At 40.9% G+C, this 20,517-nt stretch overlaps 1 protein-coding gene across 12 annotated transcripts in view; it reads right to left on the bottom strand.

Moving 5' to 3' along the window:
• Positions 1 to 427: 427 nt before the first annotated feature.
• PTPRD (protein tyrosine phosphatase receptor type D) overlaps positions 428 to 20,517 on the bottom strand; it is a 1,247,124-nt gene continuing 1,227,034 nt past the window's right edge. For all 12 annotated transcript variants that reach the window (XM_033918844.1, XM_033918800.1, XM_033918751.1 and 9 more), the window contains 2 exons: positions 8,842 to 8,977; positions 428 to 4,139 (listed from right to left, as the gene is read on the bottom strand). In XM_033918844.1, coding sequence (XP_033774735.1) covers positions 4,071 to 4,139; positions 8,842 to 8,977 — 205 coding nt within the window. In that variant the 3' untranslated portion in view covers positions 428 to 4,070. The remainder of the gene's footprint in view (positions 4,140 to 8,841; positions 8,978 to 20,517) is intronic.

A 20,517-nucleotide genomic window follows, 5' to 3' on the forward strand; every position in this document is an offset into this window, starting at 1 on the left:
CAAATTCAACTGCATTTATTTTCCACAAAATAATTATACTGTATCAGAAGATTTATTCTGTATTTTACTTCGTAGCCAGCTCACATAGAGATTTTGGATCAGCGTTTACCTTCAATCTATACAGGCTATTGTTCTTTTTCTGTTTGATACCATGCCAACCTAGGACCCCTAATGAAGGCGTGTTAACCGAAACACGGACCATGTCGGGTCCCTAGGTTTGTGTAAAGGTGGTAACATTAACCGCAATCATTAATTGATATAATGAACATAGCCTGTATCTTGTACGTTTGTCTGCAGTTCTTCTTTGTTTTTCTATATTTAAAATCATAATTAAGAGTTCTTAAAAAAAAAAAGTGTTAATCATTGTGAATTCCGCACTATAGTAATGTATTTCTGAAAGTATAGATGGAGAAAATACAACCAAGACTGCATAACACTGACATTTTTATTAGAATTCATTTGTAACAAATGGAACTTGTGTCAGCAAGAACTGATTTTCATACAGACTTCTTTCGCCACCAATGTAACGAAGTAAGAAAATAAAAAGCACGCCTTTCATCTTGTAAAACATTTATGCGTACTACTAATTAGAGGTAATTGTATTTTTTTAACAAGCCATTTTACAAGTTTTTTTTATTTTTTATTTTTCAGTCTATGCATCCAAAACGAGATCAAAGAACACAACTTTTTATTTATCTTTGTAAAGACACTCCAAGCTTGAATGGCAAAGCCACATGAACAGATGGATATGATAGAATCGGAAGCCTTCTGATATCTGCTAGAGTATCAGGGCACAAAGAAAGAAGACTGAACAAAAAGGGTACATGAATGAACTAAAGTAACAGCGTTTTTGTAATTACAAATTCTTGTCCATTTTCAGTGATCTGTATTATCTACATACACAAGTGAATTTTATAATGAATTTTAAAGATGGGTTCAAGTAGTAACATTATTGGGTGTAGAATCAATAGGGCAGTGCATAGCACAAAGGTACAGAAAGTGCAAATCTCGCTAGAGGGTGTCCCCTCCCAGCCATCCTCTCCATCACCCAATCATGCATGCCACTTAAAAACAGAAAGATCAAGAAGAGTTAAAATGAAGTCCTGTACAAATCAGCTTTTATATTTTTTATCTAATTACAAAATTATATATAATTACACATACCTAGGTAAATAATAGCACCCAATAAGCTAAGAAAACCAATTTCTATATGGGAAATTTGTGTGGCAATTAATGCTTGCCTTATTTTTAAAAAATGTACATGAATATGATATAAAAATACAGAAAGTGGAATGCACATCAATGACATAAAAATAAAAAAAGATTTTGGCAAGAACTCCCAGACAGTAAAACTTCACAACTATTAAAAATCTCTCTATTCTGAAATACTTCCTCTTCCTTTTATTATTTCTGAATCTGTAGATATTTTATGGAAAGAAAAAATTTTGCCTGTAAATAGCTGAGTGTGTTAAGTGTCCTTCTGATTCTACATTCTTGTAATGATGAGCTTCAATAATGCAAGTTTTAATCCTTGCTAGGGATGCGCATTGAGTTTAGTTTCAAGTTAGAAAATTTTATATGCATACAGAATGTGCACTAAATCAACTTTATGCACATTGAACGTTCAAGTAAATGAATATAAAATTGACTTATTACATTAACAAATTTGTATGCACCTTAATCAAATTTTAAACACATTAATTTTTGAAACAAAAAAAGTGTCCAAAATTCTGAAAATGATTTGAAAAAGAACCAACATTTTTTTCTGCTGTGGACAACGCTAATTCCTGTTTAAAAAATATAAACAGATGGCTATAATCACTAAACAAAGACACACAGATAGCATTCCCCTCTCTGTAATATTTTTTGTTCTGTAGAACTTAGAATCTCTTTCCAAGCTAAATTTCAATAGTAATTTTTAAAAATTTTACAGGAGATCTCGTCTACAAGATTTGCTACTGTTTGGTTTAAAATTTTTCTTCCTGCTTACCACAAAGAATAGGTAGAAGAGACTTTGTGAAAGTTCACCGCCATAGATCTATACAATGCATATGGATCTTGCAACAGCTATTACTTAGTCAGGTAAGGCAGCACAGAAGTCAGTGCCAGCCCAAATGGCTTCAAACAGGGTGTCCCGTAAAATATTAGATAGTGGTGATATAAGTTTTCCCCAAATGGAATACCAAGTACCATCACAAAAACCACTATCATGAAATAAATTATGTACTCAGTATAAAAAACTATCTCTTCTGGGTCAGGATGAGAAAAAAAATACACTGGCCAGAATGTAGATTTGGAAGGCAACAAACTATAAAAACTAGTGATTTGTCTCGCTTAGATTTAAAGAAAGAACAAAAACTAAAAACTACCCAAACCTGAAGCTGGGCCTGCATGGTTTATTGACATCAATAAAACAAAACCAAAAAATACACACGATTCAACCTATTATTTTGCACATGTTCTACAAAAGATTATGCTCCCAATGAAAAAAGCAAAACAATATGAACTAAGATAAGTACACACAGATTGAAATGGAAAGCAATGCTATTAAAACAGATATCAAATATAAGGCACTCTAAATGCAAAATAAATGCAAAACCGCAGCAGCATTTTTAAACAATGCTACATGCCACAATATGTCTTTCTAACAGAGCAAACATGAGTTTGGCTTTGCCCTTGTACAATATCATAGAATCTAAGTTTCATAGCACATACTAGAGACAATATACAAGTAGATACACTTTTTTTTTTCTTTAATTAAATATCTTCAAAGTTAATACTCAACAGCATTCTCCCCTCCTAATCAAATATGTACTGACCTCTCTCTCATGCACACTGCCAATATTTAGTATATTTATTGCACTACCGCGTTCAAAAGACTGGAAGTATTTTGTGTGTGTTTCTATGGTCGGAGGTTAAGTTTAAACGTCACTTGATGTGCATTCCTCTTTTCCCTTAAAACCTGAAATTAAGCACTGAATTTTGGAAACAGAAGGACATTTAAAATATGTAGGATTCTGGAAAACATTCTCAATGCTTTATTAAATCCAAATTAGGAACGGAATAAGGTATATGTGTGCACACATCCATCTACACACATGCACAAATGTCCATTAGCAGCCACTTTATACTGTGCTCCTCCCTGTTGATTCCAAACAGACCAAAATTAAATAGTTTGACTTTAATAAATTGATTACAATAAGAAGTGTCTGAAAAGCCAAGAACAAATTTAAACTATAGTGTACAAGTAATATCTAACAAAAAAGATGGTACCGAAGATACATGTAAATATAGGCCTGCACAAAAATGTGCAAAATTATTGAACAGTTCTACAGCAAGGTACTACATGAAACGGTTCTACAGCTTGAAATAAAACCCCTATGATTCTGTGGGAAAAAAAAAACTCCCAACCCAAAGAACAGTATGCAATTTTGTAAATTCTCTGGTTCAAAAATAAGAAAAAATATAAGGGTTTACACACAGTTAAAAATGAAGCACAGATCAGCAGTATCTTTACAATGCTAAAAGAAAAAGAAAGAAAACTAGATCAAGGACTTTCTTGTTAAACCTTTCCTCTTTTGTCCTCTATGGGTTATCATGGATCATTATGATGGCAAGGGGGTGATTTTGAAGTGAAGAGTCCATTTTTGTTTCAGGAATCCTAGATTCAGCCTCTCATTCCTAAACACTGACATTTCGCAATATATTACCGCAACTATAGTACCGCACCAACATTTTATCTGTGCAATCTGTTTGCAATCCAGGACAAGATGACAGTTCTCTGTGATAATTTTCTAACCCCTATAATTTCAACTTGTTACTTATCCTTTAAGTATCTGAAATCCATCAGATGCCTTGAAAGTCTGGATTCTTTTATTATGTTTCTGATTATTGTTATTAAACTGTGAATACTTGGTCCACTGGGAATAGTTTTTTTTGTTTTTTAATATTCCTACTAATTGGTCTTTAGCTAGGGTTAAGAAGTACTTCTCAAGCACGCTGTATGGCTCAGAAGAGGCTCTCCGGATCTTAAAGGGCCTGCAGTAAAAATCCAGGATGGTTCAGGGTTTTTACGTTGCATAGTGATCAAAGCTGCCAAGGTACTCTAGTGCAGCTCGATAGCAGAACTGATATTGATCCTGGAAAAAAAAGAGAGAGAGAAAAAAAATCTGTAAGTAAAACTATTTCTAGGAATATTTTTTTGCTTATATACTATTAATTAATTCATATTTATATACCACTTATAACCTAAGTGGTTTACATTCAGGTACTCAAGCATTTTCCCCTATCTGTCCCGGTGAGCTCACACTCTATCTAAGGTAACTAGGGAAAAGAGGGATTAAGTGACTTGCCCAGGGTCAGAAGGAGCAGAATGGCCAATAACATTTTATCGCTTGCATATTTAACAAAAAAAAACCCCAAAACCCACCATGTGCTGTGATGACATGTTACAAAGCACCCATGCAATTTTACATTCTCAAGTACAGTAGAATCTCAGTTATCTGGCACTCATGGGGATTGGTGGATATCGAATAACTATTTTTCTGGTTAATTGAGAGTGTGTTAGAAACCTTATCTAATACAGTCTCAATTCTCCCCCCCTTTCCCCTCCCGAAGCACCAGTGTGGCAGTAGTCCTGAGCTGCAAAGCTCTCCTCCCTCCCTCAAGCCCCAAAGTGGCAGAAGCAGGCAGTGGTCCTGAGCCATGAACCCCTTCACTCCCTCTTTCCCTTACCCGAAGCGCACCAGTTAGCAGAAGGCGGCCTCAAAATATGCTACTCAGGGCCAGCCTCATCAGAAGTGATGTGTCAGAGGAAAAGCCCTGCTGGGGCCTTTTGAAGCTGTTTTGAAGCTGCGTCCTGTTGACCGCTGTATTTTGGGTAAGAAAAGGAAGGAGGGAGAGAGCGAGGGGTATTCGCAGCTCAGGACTGTCGCCTGCTTCTGCCACTAAGGAGCTTGAGGGAGGGAGGACGGCTTTGCAGCTCAGGACCGCTGCCATATTGGTGTTTCAGGGCGGGAGCGAGGAGGGTTTGTCTCTCAGATGCTTGGGGGCTTGTATGAGTGAGTGAGGGAGTGGGAATTTGCAGTTCAGGACGCTGCTGCGCCAGTGCCTTGGATAGGGAGGGAGGTGGAGTTCATGGCTCAGGACTGCCATTGCTTGTAGTTCTTTGGGGCTTGAGGGAGGGAGATTTGTGCTGTTGATGCTTCGGGGGATTTTTTTTTTTTTTTTGCCAGTTGGGTGAGAGTCCCAGTTAACTGAGATTCTACTGTAATTACTTTAAGATTTGCTTTGGTAGAAACAAAAACTTGATGCTGCTAAATCAAACAAATGGGAGTTAAAGAACTTTCTACTGTGCGAGATGTGATGCAGAGGTGGTGGAGAGGAAAACGGTGACTGAATTCAAAGAAGTGTGGGATGAACACAGAGGATCTAGAATCAGAAAATAATATTAAATATTGAACTAAGGCCAGTACTGGGCAGATTTGCACGGTCTGTATCTGTATACGGCCGTTTGGGGGAGGATGGGCTGGAGAGGGCTTCAGTGGCTGGGAGGGTGTAGATGGGCAGTAGGTTTTGACAGAGATTTCGGCAGTTGGAACCCAAGCACAGTACCGAGCTGAGCTGTGGATTCTTGCCCAGAAATAGCTAAGAAGAAAAAAATTTAAAAAATTTAAATTGAATCAGGTTGGGCAGACTGGACGGACCATTGGGGTTTTTATCTGCCGTCATCTACTATGTTACTATGTCACTCTTTGCTTCACAGTCGTCCCTCTTTAATTCACCTACACTCACAGATGTGGTGTTTTTGGTTTGTAGAGTAACGCATAGGTCTAGCAGTGAACAGAACCGACATATAATTGGAACGACGCTAGTAGTTGTGTGATCATTTTCTGCCATGCTAATTGAGACTTCAATCCTGTTGTATACGGAAAAGAAACTATATCTAATAATGAATGCCTGAAACAGATTATAGAGACAGACCTCCTTCTAATGTATGGAATGGGTAATGTAGTGTAGCATGTACACCAATATGTACTCCGGGTGCTTGCTACTGCAAGTATTGGAACGGTACTGGTGGAAATTTTATTTTATTTTTTAACTCAATTTCTTTCTAGAAGTCAATGAAATGGAAAACAGATACTGTTAATTTTCTCTTCAAACTGAATTCTTTTTCTTCCAGCAAAATGCTAAAGTGAAATAAATGGAATTTACTTTTCAATCTTCTCAAGTGTTAAGAGACTTTATTCACGCAACTACATTTCATCCTGAAAAGTTTGCTGTAAGCTATTTCCCCCCAAAACTGTAAATGCTGTGACATTTATTTTGCCGGCTGGAAGACTTTTCACCGAGTTAGGCAATGACAATTGACATATTTCTGGAACACCCTTTTCAAAACCACTATTATGCTGCAGGTGCATTGAATCAACATAAAGGAAAGTTTGAAATAGAAGGGAAAGCGTTTGCTTACAAAGATTCACTTACTGCTGATTTGTATAAGCTTCCAAACTACAGAGGCAAGAAAAAAGACAATCTAACACATGCAGAATGTTAGCTGTATAGTGCCTTGCAAATATCTTTAGGCTCTTTTTTTCCTATTCTGTATCCAGAAATTATAACCCCCAAATGCTTTAGAGTTTGTTTCACTGTCTACACAGGATAGACCTATTACACAAATATTCTAAAAAGTAAAGAAAAATAAGCGTCCAAAAAGCCTCGACTTCAGAAGTTTGCATACACCTTAACTTAGAACTTGGTGGAAGCCCCTATTGTAACAACAAAAACTACAAGCCATTTAAAATGTTGCCCCTATTCTATAAATGATGCCATGACTTAGGCGCTCTACCAGGCGCGATTCACGCGAAAGGCAGGAGACAGAAATGTAGATCTTGAAAACCCTGGCCTGCATTTCTGGCGCCTACTTTTCCCTAAAGGTGCGATTCTCTAAACGGCACTGTCATATAGTTGACACGTGATTGGTGGCCACCAACAACGGTGTCGTTTAGAGAATCTGGCCTAAATGTCTACCAATTTTGCATCGTGGAATGTTGCAGCTTTTGTCCATTCTTTTTGGCAGAGAAGGGCAGGTGCTTTCAAGCTGGAGCCTTCAAGCCTTGCCTTAGCTTTGACTGGCCCACTCCAGGATATTCTTGCTGAGACACCCCGTTGTTGTTTTTGCTTTGCGTTTAGGACAGGAGTGTCAAAGTCCCTCCTCGAGGGCCACAATCCAGTCGGGTTTTCAGGATTTCCCCAATGAATATGCATGAGATCTATTAGCATACAATGAAAGCAGTGCATGCAAATAGATCTTGGGCATATTCATTGGGGAAATCCTGAAAACCCGACTGGATTGCTGCCCTCGAGGAGGGCCTTTGACACCCCTAGTTTAGGATCAATGACCTGCTGAGAGGTGAATGTTCACCCAGTCCCAAATATGAGAAATAGGTTTTGCTCCAGGATTCGCCTACATTTTTCAACTTCTTCACAACCCTCTCTTTCCCCACTGCTGCAAAGCATCCCCACAATACAAAACTGCAAAATCATACTTTAATGCAGGGAGGGAATTGTGTAGCATGGTGATGAGCTGGGTTTGTTTTACATCACACACATCACTTAGCATTGAGACCAAAATGTTCCACTATGATCTCTGACCACAAATCCTTCTCCCATATGCATGCAGTGCCCCCCTACCTCAATTAGTGCAAGGACTAAGTCTACGCTCACAGATCCTAAGTTCCACATGGAATCCTAGAGGGCCTGGGACTTACAAGCAGCGGCGTAGTGAGGGTGAGGTGCACCTCCCCCGCTCCTTCCCTGATTCCCCTCACCGCTTTCCCCCTTCTCTTCCCCCATACCTCTAGTTGTTCACTACGTGAGCAACAACTTCTACGTGCTCCTCGTGACCACTTTGGCTCTCCCAGAAGTGATGTCAGTGGCAGCCGCCACGGTTGCAAGGAGCACGTTGAAGTTAGAGGTATGGGGAAGGGAAGGGGGCAAGCAGCAGAGGTAGGAGTGGGAAGAGGTGGGGGTGGAGAGAAGGAGGGGTGCCGAGGCCCACACCATGATGGTGCCTGGGGTGGACAGCTCCCCCCTCCTACTACACCACTGCCTACAAGTACCACTGGAAGGTCTGGTGAGCAGCAGTGGCAGCAGGAGGAGCAGTTTCACAGGTTCAAGATAGAATTGGCAGTCTTTGGGAAGAAGGGAGGGGGAGGAAACCTATTACTTCCAAAATTAGGTGACCCTTGGTGCACCGATAATCCTGTGGCGATATTTGACCGCAGAATATATGTGTGCTGCCATTTCTGCTGCTTTTAAGCCTTTCCGTTAGTGCTGTGAGGGGGTATGTGGAACCCCCTACTACATTTACAAGTCCTTGCGCTCCCGTTACCCCTCACTACACTGAAAACTCCCGAACAGCAAAAACGGAAAGAATAATGGGAGTTTTCAGTGTACTTTGGGGGGGGATCCGCACCCAACTGTCTCCCAACAGGAGCACGATGACTTGTAAATGTGCTGGGGGTTCCCCCCTCACAGCGCTAACGGAAAGGCTTAAATGTGGCGGTGCGCATATGTCCTGCTTGCAAATCTCACTGCGGGATTGTCTGCGCACCAAAGTCCGGTGCACTTTTGACGGTGTGCCCCCAAATTGTGCTACCCTAGGCACAGACCAAGGTAGTCTGTCAATAAACAAGGCCTGCTCAGTAACATTTGATTAATGCAACAGTGACTACTATGTTACAAAATAGGAATTTTGCCAAATATTTAGATTGTGCCACTCCTTTATGTCATGTATTTCCAAGGCCCTTCATGACCAAAACAAACAGAAATGATGTCACTCACCTCTGTCTGCACCATGGCTGGCCGTTGCGTCCTCAGCATTTTGACAGTCTGGAAAATATCTACAACACCCTCATATCTCATTCTTTCCAACACAATGCTCAAGGTTATGAATACACCAGTCCTTCCAACACCCGCACTGTTGTGAAAGAAAAGGAATAATGACTTGACCATTTGCTAAAAGCAAATAAAATAAAATACAGAAGGAAGGCATCAGGTACATTATTGACTTAAAAGTGGATCATATTTGAAATGCCTAGTTACGGAACAGATAGTGTTTCCTATGGAAGCTTAAAGGTTCATTTTGTGGTAAGAGAAAGTTATGTAACAGCATTTTCAAACAATTGAATCAATTTTCATACTAAATATGGTAATTTTTCCCCTTAACGAAATAGTTGACCAAGCTAGCTTTGTACCTGTGCAATTTGCTTTGTTCTTTTAAGAGTCTAGGAAATTTCAAATATTGATGTAGGGGAAGGAGGACGAGGAGATCCTTCAGATGTGGAGCAGATAAAGAGGAAAGACAGAGAACAGGAGAGGAGACTTGGGGAAGGAAAAGAGGAAATAAGGGTTGGGGATGGATATTTAGATTTCCAAAAAGCATTTGACAAGGTACCCCATGAATGCCTACTTCGGAAACTGAAGAACCATGGGGTAGAAGGAGACGTAAATAGATGGATCAGGAATTGGTTGGTGGGTAGGAAGCAGAGGGTAGGAGTAATGGGCCACTACTCAGACTGAAGGAGGGTCACGAGTGGTGTTCCGCAGGGGTCGGTGCTCGGACTGCTGCTATTCAATATATTTATAAATGATATAGAAACAGGGACAAAGTGCAAATTAATAAAATTAGCAGACGACACCAAACTATTTAGTGGTGCTCGGACTAAAGAGGACTGCGAAGAATTACAAAGGGACCTGAACAAACTAGGGGAGTGGGCGACGAGATGGCAGATAAAGTTCAATGTAGAAAAATGTAAAGTATTGCATGTAGGAAGCAGAAACCCGAGGTACAAAGGGTTTGATGGGAGGGATGTTATTGAGTGAGAGTACCCAAGAAAGGGACTTGGGGTAATTGTGGACAAAACAATGAAGCCGACGACACAGTGCGCAGCGGCCGCTAAGAGAGCGAATAGAATGCTAGGTATAATCAAGAAGGGTATTACAACCAGAACGAAAGAAGTTATCCTGCTGTCCGCATTTGGAGTACTGCATCCAATACTGGTCACGGTACCTTAAGAAAGATATGGCAATACTCGAGAGGGTTCAGAGGAGAGCGACACGCTTGATAAAGGGTATGGAGAACCTTTCATACACTGAGAGACTGGAGAAACTGGGGCTCTTTTCCCTGGAGAAGAGGAGAATTAGAGGGGATATGATAGAGACTTACAAGATCATGAAGGTCATAGAGAAAGTAGAGAGGGACAGATTCTTCAAACTTTTGAAAACTACAAGAATGAGAGGGCATTTGGAAAAGTTGAAAAGGTACAGATTCAAAACCAATGCTAGGAAGTTTTTCTTCACCCAACGGGTGGTGGACACCTGGAATGCACTTCCAGAGGGCGTGATAGGACAGAGTATGGTATTAGGGTTCAAGAAGGGATTGGACAATTTTCTGAAGGAAAAGGGGATAGAGGGGTATAGATAGAGGACTTCTAACAGGTCCTGGACCTGTTGGGCTGCCACGTGAGCGGACTACTGGGCACGATGGACCTCTGGTCTGACCCAGCAGAGGCACTTCTTATGTGCATTTTCTGTCACAAACAATATGCTGCAGGTGTATCTCAGAGGGGGAGGGGAAGATACCATAAGGTTGACAGCGAGTAAAATTTATTTATTTTAAAAACTTCTATTCCACTTAAAACCTAAGCAGATTGCAATAAAGCATCCTATCAATATCGCACAAACTTCAAACCAACATCGAAATACAATCCTTCTCAGTCTGCCATACAAATCTGCTGCAAAAGTCATCCATTCTAATGAAATGCCTTAAAAAAAACAAATAAGTTTTTACCAATGCTTTGAAAGATTTCAAATTTTTACATAATCTTAAAGAGCCTGATAAGGCATTCCACACCACTAAAATTGCTGTTGCCCACTTTTGTATCTCACATACAGGCTCAAGAGATAACCTCATTTACTGATTGTGATCACAAAGAGCGAGATGGTAAATACATCTTCCAAACTGGCGTCAAGATTTTATACTCAGTTTGATAAGTAATTGGCAACCAGTGTAGTTGTTTTAACACCGGGGAAAGATGTTGATACTGAGATACCCCAGCGATCATTCTCGCTGCCGTATTTTACACTACTTGCAGAGCTTGTACTTTAGACTTAGGGCTCCTTTTACTAAGGTACGCTAGCATTTTTAGTGCACGCAGCAGAATAGCGTGCGCTAACCCCACACTTCGTGGCTAGAACTAACGCCAGTTCAATGCTGGCGTTAGCATCTAGCACGCGCCATTCTGCGCATTAAAGCCCTAACGCAGCTTAGTAAAAGGAGCCCTTGGGAATACCTAATGGCAATGCATCGCAAAAATTGAATTTTGTAATTCCCAGGCTCTGCATCACTGTCCAAAAATCAGCTACTGACTCCATCGGCTTTACCCTAGACAGCTCCTGCAATTGCACGAATGCTCCCTTAACCTATGTTGTGAGTCAAGCTTCTGAATAGACCCCCCATCAACCTCATATACTACTACTCCTATTAATTATTTCTATAGCGCTACCAGACGTACGCAACAATCGTACAGTCACAAAGGAGACAGTCCCTGCTCGACAGAGCTTACAATCTAAACAGACAAAGAGGATGTCATGGATACAGTTAAGGGGAACAGTCAGTATGCTGGCTAGGTTGGTGGGCAGAGGAGCAGGGTTAAGGATTGAAGGCTATATCAAAAAGGTGGGTTTTCAGTCTGCTTTTAAACAAAGGAAGGGGCTTGGCGGACAAACTCAGGCAATTTATTCCAAGCATAGGGGGCAGCTAGATGAAAGGAATGAAATTTGGAATTGGCAGTGGAGGAGAAGGGTAACGTTAAGAGTGATTTATCTGAGGAACGGAGTTCTCTGAGAGGTGTGTAAGGAGAGAGAAGAGAGGAGAAATATTGAGGGACAGCAGAATGAACACATTTATAGGTCAGCAATAGGAGCTTGAACTGTATACGAAGGTAGATATGTAGAATAGACAATTTTACATCTTGCAACTATATTTCCTTCACCTGTAATAACTGTTCATTATCTCCAATAAACATAACTTCTGTTTTCTGCAAGTTTAACGCCAACCTATTTTCATTCATCCAGTTTTCAATCCTCATCATACAATCTGACATTGCTGGATTGCAGGTTTAATCAAGTATTGATAATGTTACTATACTGCAACCAAAATTATAAACCAATCCTCCACGACTGCATCAAATATTTGTGGTTGGTATTGAGGCAAATTGCTGACTGTCCTGTTTGTGAGGCCAATGTTTGATCAAAGAGAAGCTGGTGAGGTCCTGGTCGCCTTCTTGAGCAGATTAGATGGACCATGCTGGTCTTTATCTGCTGTCATATACAGTGGCATAGCAAGGGTAAATGGGGCCTGGTGTGGTGGTGCTCCTCCCCCATCCTATTCACCCCTTTGCGCCTTCCTGACTCCCCCCCCCACGCGTACACCATCCTTACCTTCCCCTGTACCTTTTTAATTTTCTAGGCGAGAGGAACAGCACGAACTTGCTAACTGCGTCATGTCGGCTATCCCTCGGACGTCGCTTCCTAAGTGCAGGGCCTGGAAGTGATGGCAGAGAGAGGTAACCCAGACACGGGCAGCAAGTTGGGAAGGGTGGGGCAGAGGAGAGGTCAGGTGCCTGCACCTTTTACAAAGATTGTGCCTGGGGCAGTCCGCCCGCCCCGCACTCCCCTTACTATGCCAGTGTTCATATAATATGTTACTATTTTATAAGCATACAGGGATTTATGTTGCCTTAATAATATATAGGCTTTGAATAGGAGCCTTTTTGGACTTTTCACATTGGTGTTCTGTTTAAAAATCAGGCCCCTAATGTGTGCATCCATGTTTATATAAATTCCATAAGTAGGTGTGCAAGATATCCAACCTGATCGAACTGTATTTCAATAGAGTGCTACTGATATTTAAATGCTCCTCTGTATCCTAACTAGTTCTGAAGAGTACAATAGCTGTGTTTAATTCAATATTTTCTTTAAAAATGGCTTCACTGCCGAACAGCAATCATCACAAGCAAAGGGGTGAAACTTTTTTATAATTACAGCAGAAAATTTAGCACTTTGTCCTATTGGCTGCAATTATTGCATATAATGATGGTGCTACATACTAAATGAGTTATATAAGATACATATGGCGTTTGTTTTTAAGCACAGTTCTCCAAAGCACACTTTGACAGCCTTCAGTGGGCAATGAATCAGCCATTCAGAACCCCTTTATACTAGTAAGCAGTGAAAATTTGTTTGCAGTGTTGTACCTTCAAGAAGCAAAAAAAAAAAAAAAGGCTTTTAGAAGGTTAGATAATGAGGAAAACCATGAATTCTATTTAAAAAAAATCTCCACTTTTGGATCCTAATTAAATAGTCAGGGATACACTTGATTAAAGGCTACAGAAAATGGATGGATTCAGTTCCTTTTTCACAGAACCTGACAAGCATATTAAAAAAAGTGTGGAATCTTCACATAAGGAAGCTTAGTATTCTAGAGTGACAGGAGAACAAAAGTATAGTTCACAGTACATCCTGTAGGCTTTATTTTTATTTTTCCCAAGAATCCCTATTTTTCTTCAAACTTGATCAAAGCCACACACTGGCCTCTGGTTAACAGATTTCAGAATGCTTTTGTAGGGGTCTGGGCTTCAGGAACTCATTTGTGCCAACCTATAATGCTCAATCTAGCTCTTGGCTAATAGAGTTGATGAGGTCAGAAAGTTTACAAATATCTATATCTAGGAAGTGCCATAGAAGAAAAAGAAATAGGAAAAGAAATGCAACTGGAACAATGAGAAACTAGAGATGTGCATTCATTAGTGCACCTTATAAAATATAATTTACACTTATTTATTTACCCCCCTTTTATGAAGCCATGTTAGCGCTTTTTATTGCCGACGGCGGCGGTAAAAGCTCAGATGCTCATAGAATTCCTATGAGCGTCGGAGCTAATACTGCTGCAGCCGGCGATAAAAAAGCCTAACGCGGCTTCATTAAAGGGGGGGTGGGGGGTTAATGCCCACCAAAGTATGAATTAGCACATGCTAACATTTGTTAAACATTTTCTATTAAAATGAATGTATGAAACAAACACCTGAAAATGGGAATATTTAGTAAAAAAATGAAAGCAAACCATATTTTTTTGCCTGCATCCCTAATCTGGAACTGAAATAATGTTTTTTGCTGAAATGGCACAGTTTAATTCATAAATTGGGATTCTGATTTTATGCTCCAACCAATAAAATACTGGTAACATAGACGAAACCCCGTGAGACCATCGCGCGCGGACAATGCTGGGCAGACAAATGCGCACAGGATATATTCAAGTATATATGGTATTTTGATGATAAGTCAAAACCGCGCGAGACAATCGCACGCAGACAATGCATGGCAAATAATTGCGCGCAGGACGTCAGCGTGCTGGATTGAAATACTATTTTAAAGTGCTCTGAGGGTGTGTGTGTGGGGGGTACCACCCCACTTTACTTAGAACTGTTGGCGCTCCCATTGTGGGATGTGTTGTGGGGGAACCTCCCCATAATAGAGGAAACAGCCTTTTTCCCTGTTTTTTAGGGAAAAATTATAGTTTCCTCTGTAACAGGAGCTCCAACAGTTCTAAGTAAAGTGGGGGGATTCCCCCTCACACCCCCTCGGAGCGCTTTAAAATAGTGTTTCAATCCAGCACGCTGACGTCCTATGCACAATTATTTGCCATGCATTGTCTGCGTACGATTGTCTCGTGCGGTTTTGACTCATCATCAAAATACCATATATACTTGAATATAAACTGACCCAAATATAAACCAAGGCAACCTTTTTTCTCCCCCCAAAAAATGGGGGGAAATGACTGATTCGAATATAAACAGAGGTTAGAAATTTGGGTCCTCATGGTGAGCAACTCTACAAAGAATAGACGTCCTTGCCGTATATCGAGCTTAAGAAATAAAAACCTGTTATCATGACCAATTGAAGCATACAAAATTGAATTAAAACAAGCCATATTCTAAGTTACACACCTACATAAAAATGAAATAGATGCTAACTAGCACTTGTAACCTTGCTGTACTGCCTGGGGCTACTAAGCTAGATCCTGAGCCCAATGTTAAAAAAACCAATGAATTCTGAATTTTTTTAAGATTTAAAACTACCCACCTTTCCAAATCCAAGATCAGAATGTTAAATTCAGGTCACCCCCCCTCCCCCCCATCAGGTGGATAGAAAATGAAACAATTTCAGTTGATGATAGAGAGGATCATAGCCCTCAGAAATGAACCTGACAGGGGAGACCAGCACCTCTACACATAACTAATATCAAGCTGAAGCTATATCATGGGTGAGGTTGCGGAAATCTATTCTCTGGAAAAGCAGATTGAAATGAAAATAAGAAGATGGAAGGGGAGATCTTACATTGTCTCCCTTGTTTTCTGCATAATCCCTGGCTTTTTAGCTAAGAGGGGAGGGGAAGATGAAATTCTTATCTCCCTTCCCATTTTAGATTTTATAATATTAAAAAAAACATTCGAAGACAAGGTTGGTTCTCTTTTCTGTCAGTGAAAGCATGCCATTATAAAAATTTTTTAGATAAGACCTTGGCATTCCAGGCTGGAGTAATGAATTCATGTTTGAACGTTCTTATTCCCCCATCCCTTTCCTCTTATCAATTTCGGAAAGATCTTAAAACTTATCTATTTAAAAAACATGAAACACAGAATTGATTTTAATTTATAACCTTTATTAATCCATTTAAGTTTCTAATCGATTATTTGATGAATTTGTACTATCAGCCGAATAATAATTTTTTAAACAAGTTTTAGAATGCTGCTCTTTGCTTAGTGTTGTGTTACTTAGATTGGTGTCATTTCCATTTTTAACATTGCTGTATGACTTTGTACTTTTAATGCCCAGTGCTTTATTATTGTGAACCGCCATGAACTGATGGTTTGGCGGTATATAAAAATAAAATATTATTTTTATTTATTATTATTAATTGAAGTCTATGAACTCTTGTTAGTTGAAACCAGAGCTGGAATCGCAAAGCTAGAGCTACTGAGTTTTGAGCTAGCAGAAATATAACCCATGGTGATGGAAACCCTTCCAAAGGAGAAAGGGCCTTTAAAAGGAACCTGACAGGGGAAAACCAACATCTCCAGTTGTGGAACAGCCTAACCAGAGAGGGCCACTCCAAGTCCCCTGCAGTACTGGGAGAGCCCCATCCCCATCTGTCAGGTGCAGGTGAGCAGAGTGCAGGATGTGCAGCAGCTCTGCGGTGACTGGAAAAGGTGGCAGATGCAGTGGCTAGCGCTCAACATGGTATGCAGGAAGGAGACATGAGGGTTGAGTCAGAGGAGGCTGCTAACGAAGACTCTCACTCACTCACGTGCCAGAAAAAGCGTGTAAATGGCTGCAGCAGCCTATTTTTTGGAAGCCTCAACATGAGATCATCAAAGAGAGAAGACCCTCCCCATGAGATCATCTCAGCACAGCCTGATCTGGTCGGCATCACCCACTGCTGTTCATTGTAAGAAATATCTCAGTTTGATTTCCGCTACAGGATTGCATCCAATTTTGAGTCTTTAGAGGTACAGCCCATGACTTTGGTGAATGCACACCTTGCTGCTCCAGACAGGCATTATTGGGGGCAACCAAGTCCAGAATCCTTACAGATGAATTCTACTCGAGGTCATGACAGCAGCACCGGTCATCTTGGGGAGAGAGGAGTGGAGTGGGAGGTGTGCTGATGGTCATTGGGGGAGACGGGGACAGCAGCATGCAGGTCAACCAGGGGGATCTGAATATAAACCAAGACTTTTTTTGGCCTCAAAATCTTGGTTTATATTCGAGTATATACGGTATTCCTGAAACAAAAATAACACACACACACAATTTGAGTTTAATGGTTAAACCCAACATCCTATAATACTATCACACCTCACTGCTTGCATGCCTTTGATCCTTCACTCTGTCCTAATATCATACCTGGACTTATGGAGCTCACTATATGGTGGCATTACAGAAAAGGAATGCAAGAGACTTCAACTACTACAAAACAGAGCTGCAAGACTAATTCTAAAAAGGAACTGATATGAGGGTAAGTCCATTATTAGAGCGACTACACTGGCTCCCGATGAAAAGAAAAATCCAGTTCAAGATAGCCTGCATGGTCCACAAAGCAATCTATGGTGAGAACTCAGGAAGACTAACTTCTGGCATCAAAGTCCCATATTCCTTCTTCAACTCATGCACTATGCAACACTACAGACTATCCTTCCCATCTCCTCAACAAGTACAGTGAAAGAAAATATTCAGAACTACCTTCAAATACCAAGGATCTCTCATTTGGAACAAACTGCAAATACACCAAAGGCAACCACTCAACTACCTTGAATTTCAGAAGAAACTAAAGACATACATCTTTCCAATATAGTCACTTTCTTCACCCCTCCTCCTGAAAATAATGTAACTTAAAAACTTGATCTAAATCTTATTGTAAACTGCATGGATTCCTTGCAGAAAATTGCGGTATATAAGACACTATTGTATTTTTGCACCAACTCCTCCAGCACACCTGTAAATGTACTTAAGTAATAGTTCTTAATAGTTATCTGTGAAGCACTACACTGATAAACATAGACTTTTTACATTTTCCAAAAGCCTCAGTTAGTTGAGAAATAAACACTAATTTTGACATTTTATAAATATCTAGGAAGAGAATATAGGCTAATTGCAGCTGAATGGTTTAAAATGGCATGTCATCAGCAAAGAGAGGCTTACAGATCTTCAACATAAAACATGGTTCATGATCATAAAAGTGAAACACACTAAAAATGAATACAGGAATAATCTCTCTTTTTTTTTTTTTAGCTTAAAGCTCTAAATAAAGAAAGGGGAGGGCTCAATTCATTCAAATTCTATTTGGGCCCTACATGACGAATGGTGGGAAATATGTAAGATGCTGGACAGTAACAATCTTAAGAGGACATATCCATGAAATGTTTTCTAACAAAATAAAAAGAAGGGGGTGGATGGGGGGATAGGAATAAAGAGAGATTAGGTACTTATCCTGGTAAGCTCTTTTCCAGTAGATAGGTGGAGTACTGCGTCCAATATTGGATTCGAGAGGGTTCAAAAGAGAGCGACACGTTTGATAAAGGATATGGAAAGCCTTTCATACACTGAGAGACTGGAGAAACTGGGGCTCTTTTCCCTGGAAAAGAGGAGAATTAGAGGGGATATGACAGAGATTTACAAGATCATGAAGGGCATAGAGAAAGTAGAGAGGGACAGGTTCTTCAAACTTTCAAAAAAATACAAGAACGAGAGGGCATTCGGAAAAGTTGAAAGGGGACAGATTCAAAACCCATGCTAGGAAGTTTTTCTTCACCCAACGGGTTGTGGACACCTGGAATGCATTTCCAGAGGGCGTGATAGGACAGAGTATGGTATTAGAGTTCAAGAAGGGATTGGACAATTTTCTGAAGGAAAAGGGGATAGAGGGGTACAGATAGAGGACTACTACACAGGTCCTGGACCTGTTGGGCCGTCGCGCGAGCGGACTGCTGAGCACGATGGACCTCTGCTCTGATCCAGCAGAGGTACTTCTTATGTTCTTATGACATTCTAGACCAGACATGGGCAACTCCGGTCCTCGAGGGCCAGAATCCAATTGGGTTTTCAGGATTTCCCCAATGAATATGCATTGAAAGCAGTGCATGCAAATAGATCTCATGCATATTCATTGAGGAAATTCTGAAAACCCGATTCGATTCCGGCCCTCGAGGACCGGAGCTACTCATGTCTGTTCTAGACAGATGATAATATCCCTATAGGCCAGGGGTGTCCAATGTCGGTCCTCGAGGGCCGCAGTCCAGTCGGATTTTCAGGATTTCCCCAATGAATATACACGAGGTCTATTTGCATGCACTGCTTTCATTGTATGCTAATAGATCTCATGCATATTCATTGGGGAAATCCTGAAAACCCGACTGGATTGCGGCCCTCGAGGACTGACATTGGACACCCCTGCTATAGGCACATGCTGCAGATGGAATCCACCCTGGATTTTACACTCTGCCTCTGCTGTCCTTTACAGGGCTCCTTAGCTCTACCTACAAATAGTACCTAACACTGAGAGCCACCCAATACACGTGAAGTAGAGGCACCTGGAGCAACAGGCTTAGCAACAAACTGATTTGCTCATGAAGTAAATCTGACAGTAATGTCAACTGCCAACAAAGGCTTCAAAGGAGCTCTGAAGTACTCCATAGAAAATGGAGACATATATACAGTATTCCTCCCAGCCCCCAAGGGCTGAGAGGCATTCAAGAATCAACTGGGAGAAGCATAAACAGACTGAAACAGTAGACAGGTGCAGGAAGGACTGGGCAGGAGTCTAGGGTAAGTACATAATCTTTTTCCAGTGCAAAAGGCGAGACATTCTAAACAAATGGGATGTACAAAAGCAGTCTACAAAAAGCAAGGGTGGGCTTGCTGCACCAACCCTCAAGACCAAGGACCCTAAGGCAGAGTCCTAACTTGTCACCACAAGCACTGTGGAAAACTTTGCAAACATAGACCATGTTGTCTCCCTACAAATTACTGCAGGGGAGACAGTTTCAACTGCAGCCCACAAAGAAGCCATATTCCTGGTAGAATGCGCATTGAAACAGGAGACTGTTTCCCAGAAAGAATGTAGGCTGACAAAATGGCCTCACGAATCCATCTGGAAATTATGGCTGTGGAAGCAGGAGCACCCCGCCTAACCGAATGAGTCAGCCCAAACAAATGTTCAGAGAGACAAAACTTGTTAGTGACCTCCACATAATGCAGCAGCACTCTGTGCACATCTAGTTTCTGCAACAGATGATCTTGTGTCCTGGAACCAGTAGACTGAAAGGCAGGCAAACACACTTCCTGAGTAACATAGAAAGCCAAAACCATCTTCGGTAGGAAGGAAGGAACTGTCCATAGGGAAACTCCCATCTTCAAGATAAGGAGAACGGTCTCTGCAAGAAAGAGCCTGTAGTTCCAACACATGTCACAATGAAATAATAGCAACCAGAAAAATGGCCTGAGCATTAAGTCCAAAAGGAAAACCTCTCAATGGGGCTCAAAAGGAGCTCTGGTAAGGCTAGACAGCACCAGGTTAAGGCCCCAGAAAGGGAAAGGCTGTTTAACCGGTGGTCTGACACAAAGCCCTCTTCGGAAATCTAGCAACATCAGGATGAGATGCCAACGAGGACCAATGATCCCGGGATCTGAAACAAGAAAACCCAGTCACCTGAACCCTAAGAGATGCCACAGTGAGGCCTCTATTCAGGCCAGCCTGAAGAAAGGCAAGAATCAGCAAGGTTAGAGCTGAATAAGGGTTCACCTGGTCCTGAGTGCACCAATGTGGGAAGGCCTTCCAAACCTTAAAATAAGCTGAAACTGTGGACGACTTCTTAGATTTGAGAAGAGTATCAAAAACCA

This window comes from Geotrypetes seraphini, chromosome 1, assembly GCF_902459505.1.
Source record: "Geotrypetes seraphini chromosome 1, aGeoSer1.1, whole genome shotgun sequence".
Classification (NCBI taxonomy): Eukaryota; Metazoa; Chordata; class Amphibia; order Gymnophiona; family Dermophiidae; genus Geotrypetes; species Geotrypetes seraphini.